Source organism: Xylona heveae (assembly GCF_001619985.1).
Source record: "Xylona heveae TC161 unplaced genomic scaffold L228scaffold_7, whole genome shotgun sequence".
Lineage (NCBI taxonomy): Eukaryota > Fungi > Ascomycota > Xylonomycetes > Xylonales > Xylonaceae > Xylona > Xylona heveae.
The window spans coordinates 1021356-1035265 of NW_017264199.1; the positions used below are offsets into that span (position 1 = coordinate 1021356).

Here is a 13910-nt window from a genome sequence, read left to right on the forward strand (position 1 = left end):
TGATTCGGGATCTTAGCATACAATCTTCCGTTCATCGTTGCGAGAAATAAATGGGTAATGCAAGGTCCAACATGAGACCTGCGGAGCAAATTCATGCAATATGCAAGATTAATGCAGCATCATCGAACCAAAACGCTACGCTTAATTAGTCAAATATGCTTCCTATCGCTCTAGGGACTGTCTCTACCATCCCAACTAACCATCATATCGAAGCTACCGAATGCTCTCCTGATCATCAGGGCGATCTCCTCGGATCTAGATAGTCAGGAGCTCAACCGGATCATCCTCAAGCCCCAGCCGCTCCTAAGCAAAGTCAGCCTGAGGGTAAGGGTACTTTCTAAAAACAACGGTGTCTCAACCTCCCAAGGAGTTGGTCACAAGGAGCAATCAAGTATTCACAGAATGTACCAAAGAAACGATGTTGTGAGCCAAGTCCAAACAACGCAGACGACAATCCCACTTTGGGTGCGTAGCCACTCCGGAGAGTACTTACCCAAAGCTCATTTTTAGTTGTGCCCTCCGGGACTGCATCAGAAAGTATTTTCCAAAGCTCTTTTGCGGCCTTTCTCCTCGAGCGAAAGCTGCGCATGAGCTTAGCCAATTCTTTGTTGATTTTTTCTCTTTCGCCAGCATCGATAGGCTGCATGTTTCCTGCGCGAAGCGGCTCCAACCTCTCTAGGAGCTGCTGCTTTTCGTCTTCAAGGGCTTTCGTCCTTTCAATAGTGTCCTTGGTTGACATTGTAGCATTTAATGTAGCAAGTTCTGCCTTCAGCGACTTTTCCCGCTCTTTGGCTTCCGAAATTTCCTTTTTGATTGTCTCGATATTTTTCTCAAATGAAGCTGTCTGCTCTTCGCTGAGGCACTCGTTCGGATCCTAGAGGAGAGTGTTGACTCGGGGCAAGTCATGAGCAAGCAAAATTGAATACCTACCTGCAAGGCATGGTACACAATTTGTTTTCCTGCGTTCAGTTATTTCCAACCTTTCGCCGCGTGCCTGCTTCCTCGCAAGTGCAGCCATCAAGTCCTCATACTTACCTGCTGCCTTTCCAACAATTTCCTGCCTCTCATGCAGCTCTTTTAATGTCTTCGCAGCAGCAGCTACGACTTCGTATCAGCCATGACCATTGTCATATTCAACCGGGCTTTGAACCTTTGGTAACCTTGTTGTGCAAATTCGCTGAGATATCTGTTGCCTTGGGCCTGTAAGTATTCCGTTTGTCCTGCTCCTTTCAGTACATACCGAGTAAGGCCGGCTATAGAGAATAGGCGTTCAAAATTAGTCAAGCACTCTCTCTTCAATGATTACTTTAAAATTTATCGTCTTTATACTTTTGTTTTCCTGAAGTGGCGCCTGTCAGTTTTTCCCCAACAAGGACCCTGCCCACATGCTCCTTCTCCACATCTTTTTGGGGTACTCACGTAGGTAATTCAAGATCATATCCGCAGCTAAGAAGTGTGAGTACACGTAGGAAGGTAACGTATGAAATGAGGACATATGATATAAGTGAGATTCCATGACATTTGGGGTCTGCACCTTGATCTGCCGATGGTTTCTCTTGTTTTTCGGTCTTTTCTTTGGTACGTGGAGCCATGGTCAATTTTTCGAAACTAGGCCAAGAGATGACACCTTCATGCGGTTGAAGTGATTTCCGAAGCAAAAAGAAGGATGGAGAGGTGGTGCAAAAGCGTAGCAAACAATATTTTGTTGGAAGAAACTTATGCAAATACGGACTAACGCATACGATTGGGTTGACACAATGCACATGTTTACATGAAAGCTGATTATGAAGGAATATTTCTAATTAACCCCCCATAAGATGATAGCTAACGTCATCATTAGATATCTTTACATTGATGGCTAATGAGTTTAATGTATTGTTGCAAGTCATGGGATATCTGCGAATATACAAATGGAATATATTAAATGCCCACCGCAAGGTACTTAATGATGTAGTAATGCAGACATGAAAAATCAAACTCCGCACCAGATGACGCCTTGGATATCAACTCCGAAATCGCAGAGCTTACAAACGCGCAAACCTTTAGATTTAGGAAGTAAACCATTCCAGATTTATCCTACATGATTGTCTGTATAAATTGTTAGGACTTCCACTCTTTGATGCTAATAAGAAAACAATAAAGGAGGCAGAGGCTTACACATTCGCCAGAGTCTTTGACGGCAGGCACACCCATTTCGTCAAATGTTTTGGGACCCTTTCCTGGAGGCTTGGCCAACGCTGAAGCTGCAGGCTTCTCTGAAGCCTTCGCCGGCGCAGGCAATGCGGCCGAGCCTGGTTTGGGACTAGGAGTTTTGCCTGCCGCTTGGGAGATTGGCGGTATTGGTCGTCCTGGAGAGTCAATTCGGGTCGGGGTCCGTCGGTCGTCTGTGGGTGGGCGTTGGGCTTGTGGATGAGGTGAAAGAGGTGGGGATTCGCTATGATCTTGGAGGCGACGTCTATTTCGCTGCTCGGTCGGGGGTGGATCCAACGGAGCGGAATAGCCAATGTCTACTGTTGGCGGCGCCGATGCGCCACTGGCAATTGGCGGTCTCGTATTATTACCGGGGCGACCTCTGGGATCGACACCGGCAGAGCCGCGGTATGGCTGGGTTCCTGGACCGGCAGAACCCAACCTTGGCGGGTAAGCTCCACGGCCTCTGCCCATGGTCGGACCCATGCCCGAACCGTCCATTACTGGAAAGGGGCGCTGAGGGTTGACACGAGGGCTTTGCCCTCCGATATAGGGTGCTGGGGGAGGTACCCCAGTAACGGTAGCCGCAGAGGTAGGCCGGAGATTAGGATTGATGCCAAAAGCGGACGTAGGCCGTATCGCGGGGCTCGACATGCCGTGAACTCCAATTGCAGGCCGAACTCCGGGTGCAGGTGGACCATCTTCAAGTGGGTAAGGAGCTGCAGTGGCTGGCCGAATTGGTGGTTTGATTCCGTAAGTGAAGGAAGCCGCGGGAGCGGATGGCGAGATCGGCGACATTTTTGCTGGATCAGGCATTTCGACGGCTGGTTCGGACATTAACGGTACGGGAGGGGTGGCGGAAGCTTGAATATGTTCACTCTCCCTCCGCTTTTGAGTCCCATATTGAGACTTGATCCGCGCCAGTGCAACACTTTCGTGATATTTCTTTGACAGAGTCTTAGACCTGGAAATACCCTCTAACCTGGCCGTCGCGTCCTTGTTTCCATGATCGGCCGCTTTGGCGTACCAGGCACGGGCTTCTCCTAAATCAACTGGTACGTGAACACCAACCTCATAAAAATATCCCATGGCGAATTCGGCGGTTGCCAATCCCGCGCCAGCAGCGCGCTGCGCATAACGGAAAGCGAGTTCCTCGTTTTTCTGGAATATCCCCTCAAAGCCACAGAGGAACCATTTGCTGATGGCCATTTCAGCTTCAGCTTCTCCCTGCCGAGCCGCTAAAGCATTGTAGTGTAAGGATAAGGCAGGGTCAAAGTCGCAACCCAGTTGGCAGAGCTCGTAAGCAGAGCCCATTTTCATTTGTGCCTTGGAGAACCCGAGGTAAGCTGCTTTTTCGATATAAATCCTTGCATTGTTGATGTCGAGTGGCATTGTAGTCTCGGAAAGTACAACTTGGGGCAAAGAGTGGGACTGAAGCATGCCGTAGACCTATGTTGCATCAGTAATCGCCAGTGATTTGCTGCGGCAGAAAGCAATAGACTTACATATGCACCTTGTGGTGCGTTTTCATCTGCGTGTTCCGCGGCAAATCTGATCCGCTCCACACCAAGCACGTAGTCTCGTGGCTCACCATACTGGCCGAAGAGATTCATCATTCCCAAACGCTACGTTCTGTCAGAAGAGTTGCATAAACAAACGTGGTTTAAAAGACATACATAGGTGGCGGCTGAGTCTCCTGCATCGAGCCCTCTTTTGTAATGGCGTACCGCTTTGGCCGCGTCATTTGAACTTTCGTATTGCATGCCAATACGATATTCTGCCCTGGCATAACCTCCGTCTGAGGCTCGACAGTAACAACGGAAAGCTTCCTTCTTATCCATTCGGAAACCGAACTTGCCAAATTCAAGCCACATTCCTCGCAAGAATGTAGCATGCGGATGTCCTTGGTCTGCTAAGAACTGCACGATGTTTATCGCATCCACACGTAGTTGGTGCTCAACCTCAGGTGTCCCGGGCCTGGGAGGCTGGTACTTGGCCAGGCGCGATTCATTCTCCGCCGCTATCTCGACGTATGTAAGCGCATCCTGTGCCCATGCCAGCTGCACTTCTGGATCTTGAGAGCCCAGAACGGCCACCCGAGCCCGTTCGAGAATAGCCTCTTTCTCGTCGTCGGTAGGAGGCACGTTGGGCGGAGGATTGTGTAGCTTTGGGAAAGGAGAAAAGCTTGGGAGGTCGATAGGATCGTATGGTCTCGATTGTTGCTGACTGCGTAAACTGATAAGATTTTCCTTTGAAACCCTGTGGGGGATCTGGGAGCTCTCGTTCCCTCGCACTTGCCACGACGGAGCCTTGTGCAATCCACGGCCGGCAGTGTGTGTTTGAGGCGGTTGCGCGAAACCGTGTGGGGGAGGTTGAGGTGATGCCGCGCTGGTAAAGTTTCTCGAATTATCTGCTCCCAACTCCAAATGGGCGAGGTTGCCCTGAATATTTTCTGGCACCTCGGGCATTATCCTGGAACGAAGCAGCCATTAGGAACACGCGTCCGTGAGGAATACATCATGTACAATTCTTCAAGTACATAACTGGGGAAATAGATGTCCATACCGTTGCGGAGCGGGCGAAACGACTTCGGGCATATAGAAATCATCAATCCCTCCGGGATAGAAGGTTGCTCCCATCTGGGGTTGAACGTAGCGCTCGTTCATGCCGAAGTTTTTGGCTGTAACGGAACTGTCAGTAATGCGTTACAACTGCGCTCTCATCCGTGATCAATGACGATGGCGTCACTCCAGCATCCCAGATGCTCGCTATATATCCACAGGGCGTCCAAGTCCATCGATGGGATGTGGACGCTGTATTGTTGGCCAGCAGAGGCTGTGTTTCTGGGCTCTGCATTCCCAGCGAGGAGCTAAAAGCGGAGCCGACATAGTGGGGGAACGTACCCTGTAGCCTGCCTTCCCTTCCGTCCTCCTTAGACTAATAGATGGTAAATATAGACGCTAGCAGGGAAAATCAACGTGAACCATAGGACAAAAAGATACTTTTGACTGACTGAGCAAGACTTCAATTATGCCCAGAGAGAATCCCAGAGCGGCACAGTCAGTCAGCGAGCAGAGCAGCGTTATGGATCTTTTGGGGGCGGCGCTTTTTCAAGTTTTACCGCAACGGTTTTATCGGAGGTGAAAAGGCCGCTGCGGGTTCGAAACAACCGCCACGATCACGAACGGACCGATCACTTAATACGTCCCCTATAGAAAAAGTATAAATGCATTATTCAATTAAGTAATCCGTATTGTTTCACTTTTCGAATTTGCCTGTCTTAACAAATTGTTAACATCCGTCACTTTTAATTATCATTTCCAGCACTCGGAATTTCCACGTCGTCATCTGGAATCCATCATGAACAGTATTTTAGTACAGATTTCCCTTCGTAGAGTAAATGCAAAAGGGACGATTACAATTTTACTTTTGCTGACTTACGGCAAGCCTGGACCCACTGTGATATCGTAGATATGTGCTGCAACTGACAGTACCTTATACGGTCAGTCCTTCAACTCCTTTACTAGTGCCGTGACGCTGTTTAAAGGGGAAAAGTAGTTAACTATTGTAAATACTAAAAGCCCCTTTTCTGAACAATCCTCTCCGCCCTAAATTAAAAACCGTACTCGGATAATTATACTTAGAGATTTTCCGCTGGAGCTTTACCTGTTTCAAGTGCCGCGTGTTGCTTTGAAGCTAAGTTAATCTTTGCTGCCTGAGACAGATTTCTCAGCTGACTCAGTCATGATTATTTGCTGCGCCTCGTTCATGTAATTTCTTTGAATTACTGGAAAGCAGCTTCTCTGTACATAATCAACCAGAGCACATAGGACTTCCCAAATATTCCTCAAGTCAAAGGGACAGAGATTGTAACGCCCCATCTCCTGGTTTTCTACCGTTCCATGGTGACCCTAATTTATTTTTGGTTTGGCATATTTTGCAATTTATTGAAGCATATTATATTATGAGACGGATTGAGGTAATTCAAATGAGTGTTCCCAGGAACATTTATAACTGTCAACACTGTAGCTCAGGCATAGAGAATTCATAAATAGAAACCAACAATTTTAGTGCTTGATAACAACTGCTTCACAGATTCATATTCCATATAATATAGTTTTCATGAATCCTCTGATCGAGTGGTTTATCCATGGTTGAAAAAGGAGCTTACCATAGTACCGCTATACAGCTGGCAGACCTTGAGTCTAACAGCCGGATTCGGTTAAACCGCTTGCACCAAAATCCCACGCGACAAGGGGAAAACGCGCCCCACGCGAAAGACAATTCTACCCCAGAGGGATTCCATATTAGGCCAGTATGAAGCAAAAGTCGTTCAATGCTAATGATGATGAAAGTGTCCCTGTTACATAAACCAGATCGTGTGCGTCAGTATCAATATGGCACAAGGGAAGACGGTCACTGTACTCCCGAGGAATTTCCATCATCCCTACACACCTTATGAAATTCAGCTGCAGTTTATGAATGCGGTCTATAGCTGCCTCGAAGATGGCAAGGTTGCAATACTTGAGTCGCCAACCGGTGAGTACCTTTTGGACCAGAATACAATGCAGTTAGACTTATACATAAAATAACTAGGGACTGTAAGTCATGCAAATCCCTTTTGATTTGCAACGTCACATCATTTGCGGCGACTTTTGTAGAATGTGACGTCAGAGCTCATGTAAATATTCAAATCGAAAAGAATTTGAAGCGGGTCATAGCTGTGCGCACATTGCATATATGTTGCCCGCAAATATTATTTTGAACCATTAGTCGCTGATTATCGACCTGGCAGGGGAAATCTTTGAGTCTAATATGTGGATCCTTGACCTGGCTGCGCAATCATAAGCGCAAGGAGTTCGAGGAAGACGAGAGCACAGCGAATGGTACGTTTGATCGCTTTCTACTCTGAGGCAGATTCGACTAACAGAGCTAGATGAAAATGAACCGTCTTGGATTGTTGAATATGCCCAGAGGCGGAGGCGCGAAGCTGCTGCTCAGAAATTGTCAGATCTCAAAGAAAGACTTGACAAAATCCGCGAAGGTGAAAGAAGGCAATTATTGGAGTACCAGCATGGTGAAATCGTACGCAAGAAAAGGGTATGGATATTTCTTGAGTTGAAAATCCATGTGAAAGCTAAGAGAGGTAGAAAATAGAATCCACCCAACACACTGCGGATACCGAACCTGAAGCACGATTTGCTCTAGACGACTATGAAAGCGATGAGGAAAATGGGAAAACTAATCCAGTACAAATTCAAAACTCGGAGACTGGCTTTTCTGCAACCACGCAGGAATTGATGAAGAGACTTGGTATGCCAATCGGCGAAAAGAGGCTAGATGAAGAGGATGTTGATGATGGACCTAAGGTAGCTGCTACGTTGTATTCAGATGAGCGCCGCTGAGAGATTATAGATATACTTTTGCTCAAGAACTCATTCGCAACTAACCCAATTTGCGGAAGAGTTACGAAGGGTGAAGTTACCAGCTGGAATTCCGCCTGAGCCTAATTCTGAATCGGCTTCTGCAAATAAAAATCAGGTGGAATTAGAGGAGGAAGTTCGTCACCTCACTCTCGGCTCGCGAAGGAACCTATGCATCAATCCAGCTGTCTCAAAGCTGCGAAGCCCCACTGCGATCAATGAGAAATGTTTGGATTTGCAACAGCCTGGCGCGTCAAAATGTCCATTCTTGCCAACGAAAGAAGATCAAGTCTTGGTACACGAGTTTCGCGATCATGTCATGGCCAACGTTCGGGACATTGAAGACATGGGTGTACTCGGTAAAAAGCTGGGTATCTGCCCTTATTATGCGTCCCGATCATCAATTCCGCCGAGCGAGGTATGTTCAGCTGCATCTTGGGAAGCTTCTTGGAAACTGACTTTTCGGAGATTATAACGCTGCCTTATCCGTTATTGCTGCAGAAATCTGCCAGAGAATCTCTTGACATTAATTTGAAAGGCAACGTTGTAATCATCGATGAAGCACACAACCTCATGGATGCGATCAGCGCGATATATTCTACAACCATATCGCATAGCGTGCTAAAACGGGCTCGAACACAGCTTGCAATTTACCTACAGAAATTTCGAAACAGACTAAAGGGAAAGAATAGAGTCTATGTCACTCAAGTTGTGCGACTGATGGACTCTATCACGGTATGTCTCGAGAAAAAAGATGCTACTCTCACTGGCCAAGACGGTATTGCTCAGCTCAGCGACTTGATGGCCGGCAAGGGCACGGACCAAATCAACTTGTACAAATTAGTCCATTACCTACATGAGAGCAAATTGGCTCGTAAGGTCGATGGTTACACTTCGCATGAACAGCAGCAGGCGGGCCATGTAGAATCCAAGCACCTGGCATCATCTCGAGAGCCCTCTAAAGGCTCCCGTGCAACAGATATGGAAAGGGCCATGCCAGCTCTGAGTCAGTTTCAAGCCTTCTTATTAGCGTTGACAAATCCTTCTGGGGAAGGACGGATTTTCTTCATCAGAACAGAAGATGGCGAGCCTTCCTTTAGGTATATGTTGTTAGACCCCACACATCATTTTAGAGAGGTTGTGGAGGAGGCGAGAGCAGTCATCTTGGCGGGTGGGACAATGTCACCGGTAGATTCCCCCTTCCTTCTCTTGCGGACCTTTTACTAACCGTTATAGATGAGTGATTACATGAACCATCTGTTCAACTATCTTCCCAAGGAACGTCTAGAAACACTCTCTTGCGGCCATGTTATCCCCTCTGAAAACTTGGTTGCATGGCCAGTTGCCAAGGGGCCTTCCGGCCTCGAATTTGACTTTACATTCGAAAAGAGAAAGGAAGATAATGTGATTGATGAATTGGGCCGTGCAATCTTAAATCTTTGCCTGGTAATTCCAGACGGCGTGGTAGCATTTTTCCCGAGCTATGCATACCTTGAAAGTGTCATTCAACGGTGGCAGAAGCAGATTGGCGCGAACAAATCTATTTGGGAAAGATTGTCGGCGCGCAAAGAAGTCTTCACTGAATCTAAAGGGAGTGCTAGTGTTGACGAGGTCCTGCAGAGCTATTCTACATCTATTACAAATGGCAGAGGAGGTCTCCTCTTTTCAGTTGTCGGTGGTAAATTGTCCGAGGGAATCAATTTCTCTGATAGATTAGGACGAGGTGTCATTGCGGTCGGTCTCCCATTTCCAAATGCGCATAGTGCCGAGTGGAAAGCCAAGCTTGAGTATGTTCAACAATCCGCCTTGCAGAGGGGGGAGAGTAAGGAACAAGCCAAACTGGCAGCAAGGGAAGTATATGAGAATGCTTGCATGCGCGCTGTCAATCAGAGTATTGGCAGGGCGATTCGTCATAAAAATGACTATGCTGCCATAGTCCTTCTGGACAAGCGGTTCAATTTGGATAGGATACAAGGTAAACTGCCCGGCTGGATACGAGAAGGTCTAATTCAAGATGGAATCTCAAAGCCTTTTAACACGTTGATGAGCAGCGTGTCAACATTTTTTAGATCAAAGAAAATCTAATGAAAGTTAAAGAATTGTGCTATCAATTCCAAAACTGCTACTCTGGCTACGTACTGAATTTGGGTTCACGCTCAACTAAACAAATATTCATGCCAATCTATGCGTATTCAGGTTCCCCGGCGACTCTCAGATCTGTGGGGTTTCCCATAGTCCAATCAAATTGCGCGTTCAAAAACTTTCTGTGGTATTCAAGTGCTTACCCGGCTGTTTGCTGACTAATAGAGAAGATGAGCGCAGCAATAAAGTTTGAGTAAGGGCTTGCCCTGTCCAAGCGAGCGCCAGGCCCACGCCCAGACGAACCTCAACACCAGGTGGTTTGACGTATCGCGAAATCGACAGCGACGACACCCAACCTCCGACGCCAAGGTAGTAACCGTCAAGATGCCTACCAGATTCTCCCAGACCAGGAAGCAGTACGTCTCCCAATTTTCCGCTTGATACGAATCGTCGTTTCCGCGTCTGGAAGAGGAGAGAGAAAGGGAGGAGATTGCGAGAGAACGAAGGAAGCGTACAGGACGACCAGTTTCGGCCGATGAACGAGCATATGCAAACCCACGATGTTCCAATTACGACCGAATACCCATCAGATGTTTACGATTATCGTTCTCTCACTATCTCTCTCACTTTCTTCTCTCCGCATCCCGTTCGCATATAGTTATCAGTGCAAGAATGCCGCGGCAAGGAGGGATCTTGTGCTAATGGTTTTTTCTTCTATAGCCGTGGTCACGTCTCGGCCGGTCATGGTCGTATCGGCAAGCACCGGAAGCATCCCGGTGGTCGTGGTATGGCCGGTGGTCAGCACCACCACAGAACCAACGTCGACAAGTACCACCCTGGTTACTTCGGAAAGGTCGGAATGAGATACTTCCACAAGACCACCCAGCAATTCTGGGCCCCTACCATCAACCTCGACAAGGTGCGTAAGATTATTTAGATTTTGGAGGAGGAAGCGAAAATATTGCAACGGGAGAGTCCAGTCCAGAAGAGGAGGAGATTTTGCGATAATGCAACAGCGCATGGGAACACCAAACCAACAGTTATCTGGTTGCAGAGGAATGGGACGTCATACTTGTTCCTTCTGGGTGGTTGATGCAGACATGGGACAGGCGATTTTACTCGCGGACTGGACTCTGGATACCCAACGCTTGGTGTCTTCGCAATGCGGAAAAGACTCGAGAACGAACGAAAGGCTGACATGTGTGATTTCTTCGTTTAGCTCTGGACACTCGTCCCCGCTGAGAAGCGCGACCAGTACCTCGTCGAGAAGAAGAGCGACAGTGCTCCCGTCCTCGACCTCCTGCCCCTTGGCTACGCCAAGGTCCTCGGCAAGGGCCGGATCCCTGAGGTCCCCATCGTTGTCCGTGCCAGATACTTCTCCCGGGAGGCTGAGCGCAAGATCAAGGAGGCTGGCGGTGTTGTTGAGTTGGTTGCATAAATTGGGGAATATCAGGCTGCACCACTTGTTTCCTTTTTCGATAAAAATTTATCATGAGCTAGGCAAGACCTAAATAAAATGTCTGGATCGGAAACGATATGGTTATCAAAATTGCCCGGAATGGAATTTGATGCCTCTTCAACTCTGTTGATTTGGCCAGTGATGCTTATTTCCCCTTGGAAGATGGATAAGTTTCGGACCGGCGATTTCGTTCCTGCGGTCATACTTGCACGTGATTGATCTCATCGATGTCCTTCGATCCTAATCTGCCTCAAATATCCCGAATTTTGACACGGATTATCATTTTTCAATCAACGTACCAATCTCCTTTATCGCCATGTCGATCTATGGTAAGCAAGACTGGGCGTCAATTGTGCTCTACAGTGTGCAAATCATATATTAGAGTCACATGAAACCATTCATTCATCTAGGTATACACGCCCGGTTGTCCACGACACAAAGTCAAATGATGACGCAAGAAAGAAGCAGCAACAAAAAGAAGCAAAGGACAGAAAGTAAACCCCCAGCAATGACTCGACAACATGACAAAATGCGTTGATGGCATATATAGTATCGTTATGCATCCCATTCCTCAAGACAACATACGCCAACAAAGACAAAAAGTACAAAAACAATGACTCGGTAAAAAACAAGAAAAAAAGCGGAATGATGCAGATGCAGAATACGAAACCCGCAAAGAGACCACACCCAAATGCACACTGACCCTTGAACCCCAATTTAAAACATCCCTGGATATTAACATACCATGCTGTAAGCCCCGAAGATATGAGCTGATTAAAAAACCGTCCTCTTTCTATTCCTTTTCTAAAGCATTTCTACCTCGTCATCCTCGGCGGCGCTTTCTCCCGCGCCTGCTAAAAACTCGTGACGAAGGGCTTCTTCAGCAGAGATTCTCTTCTCGGGGTCCAGCTCCATGCATCTCTGCAGGAATCTGACCGCTTGTTGTTCATCGGCGGATAACGTTTCTTCGCGACCGTCCTCTCTCTTACCGCTACGGCTTGTCGACCAGAGGATGATTTTCTCAAAGCTAAATCCGCGCTCGCCAATGGTAGGAATGTTGGCCTCAAAGACGGTGCCGTGGAGAAGTGCACAAGCACGCATGCGCTTGGCGCCGAAGATGGTAGCGATTTCAATCATGGCGTCGATGTCGTCTGCTGAGTGGAAAAAGGGGAAGCGTCGAGCAAGGATGGTCAGCAGGATCACGCCGGCGGACCATATGTCGATTTCTTGTAGAGCATGGCGTTAGCGGTTAGATGCTTGAGCATGAGCGTGTTGGGGGGGACAACTGGAGGTGTTTATAGGCTTACTGGTTGTTTGGCTTGGGCATTTTAATAAAACTTCTGGTGCTCGAAACCCTCTGGTTCCTGCGCGATTGGCACGCCGCGAATTGCGTTGGTCATTCTTGGGGTAGCCTGTTGCGGCTCCTTGCTGAGCTGCAACGCTGGAGGCGATCCGCTCGCGGCGCTCTTGAGGGTGGTCCTGGCATATGCAGGGCGCCCAATCTGTCCCTTCGCGCTGTGGTGCAGAGATGTTAGCGCCTTTTAAGGTCAAAAGAAAGGCAAGGCAGGCCATACCTCTGCTAAGCCAAAATCGACTAGGACACCTCGTTCCCGGTATATATCGTAAAGAAAGTTACTGAGATATGTGAGCTGAAGTTTCATACAAATAGCGGGACTTACTTACGTCGGCTTAATATCTCGATGCAGAATCTCATGTTCATGAACAGCGGCGAGCGCGGCGAATAGTGAGCGAAAGTACACTCGCATGTCGGGCACGGTGAAGTCCCGGAAGTATTCCTGAAAGGCATCTTAGGAAAATATGTCTTTTGCAAGGAGCAAGCAGGAGCCACGTACCCGAAAGTCTACATGGCGAAAGTATGGAAGGACAGCCACAACTTGGTCCTGATGTCGAAAAGCGGTGATTAGTGGGCATACAGACTCGCATCCTCGGAGGTCATGTAGAAGTTCTAGTTCATTCTGGATGCGCATTGGGCTGCTGGTGACGTAGATCTTTTTGATTGCAACATATCGAGGGCCTCGTCTTCTTCGCGCTCGCTCATTTGCAACCGAATATCCGGCATCGTCAGTCCGTCGCCGCTTGACCGGCGGCGAAAACCATTTCTGGTCCTCTTTCTCCTCAAGGTCCCACTCGTTGACGTAGTGGTCGTATAGAAGGTCTTCGGCTTTATATACGGTTGAAAAAGTGCCTGCGCATCATTTGTTGTTAGCTTCAATGTCTTGTCTAGCAAACAATGTAACAGTAAGAGCCATGCCTTCTCCGATCCGATTGATCAGACGAAATCGTTTTGTTATGCCCTTGAAGGTCTCTTCGAATTTCTCCATATCGTCTAGAACTGACTGGTCGACGAATTCGTCGCTGCCTTCGGATAAATATGATTCCTGATCACTGTCAAACTCCTCATTACTTCGCGCGGTCTGATCTAGCGATTTCGTCTCTGTCCATTCGCCTATGGCGTCCTGTTGTGGTTCATGGACAATGAAGGGATCCGTGGCAGGCTGGCCTTGCACAACTGAAGCCATTGTTTTGTTCTGGTGGATTTTAGCCGATTTCAAGGCTGAGAATAGAATGAGGTCGAGCAAGAAGATATTATTGGACCATTGAAAAGTGTACAGTCTTCATAGTAACATGCTGAGATCTGGCGGGGTCCTGCAATCGAAGGTTCGTCGAACGCGAAACAAATGTAAGTCAAATCACACGCTATTCCCAGAGCAGTAAAACAGACACAATCAAACACG

General features: G+C 47.8%; 4 protein-coding genes across 4 annotated transcripts; 2 read left to right on the plus strand and 2 right to left on the minus strand.

Annotated features, from left to right (window-relative positions):
* Nucleotides 1–1805: 1805 nt before the first annotated feature.
* L228DRAFT_248557 (HCP-like protein) lies at nt 1806–5014 on the minus strand. The gene is made up of 5 exons (XM_018332877.1): nt 4756–5014; nt 3867–4662; nt 3696–3815; nt 2158–3639; nt 1806–2088 (listed from the first exon to the last, which is right to left on the minus strand). The coding sequence occupies exons 1-5, from the start codon at nt 4854–4856 to the stop codon at nt 2077–2079; spliced, it is 2511 nt and encodes an 836-aa protein (XP_018187364.1). The 5' UTR covers nt 4857–5014; the 3' UTR covers nt 1806–2076.
* Nucleotides 5015–6587: 1573 nt separating this feature from the next.
* Nucleotides 6588–9698, plus strand: L228DRAFT_231360 (ATP-dependent RNA helicase CHL1; the record flags this gene model as incomplete). Its single annotated transcript, XM_018330565.1, has 8 exons — nt 6588–6729; nt 6787–6791; nt 6986–7076; nt 7127–7290; nt 7341–7559; nt 7606–8031; nt 8082–8801; nt 8850–9698. 8 exons carry the CDS (start codon nt 6588–6590, stop codon nt 9696–9698), a joined length of 2616 nt encoding a protein of 871 aa, XP_018187365.1.
* Nucleotides 9699–10018: 320 nt separating this feature from the next.
* L228DRAFT_248558 (60S ribosomal protein L27a) lies at nt 10019–11155 on the plus strand. Its single transcript, XM_018332878.1, has 3 exons — nt 10019–10111; nt 10416–10614; nt 10915–11155. The coding sequence occupies exons 1-3, from the start codon at nt 10080–10082 to the stop codon at nt 11131–11133; spliced, it is 450 nt and encodes a 149-aa protein (XP_018187366.1). The 5' UTR covers nt 10019–10079; the 3' UTR covers nt 11134–11155.
* A 424-nt stretch (nt 11156–11579) lies between these two features.
* On the minus strand, nt 11580–13910 carry L228DRAFT_248561 (kinase-like protein). Its single transcript, XM_018332879.1, has 6 exons — nt 13427–13910; nt 13008–13360; nt 12838–12950; nt 12729–12789; nt 12462–12669; nt 11580–12380 (listed from the first exon to the last, which is right to left on the minus strand). The coding sequence occupies exons 1-6, from the start codon at nt 13692–13694 to the stop codon at nt 11959–11961; spliced, it is 1425 nt and encodes a 474-aa protein (XP_018187367.1). The 5' UTR covers nt 13695–13910; the 3' UTR covers nt 11580–11958.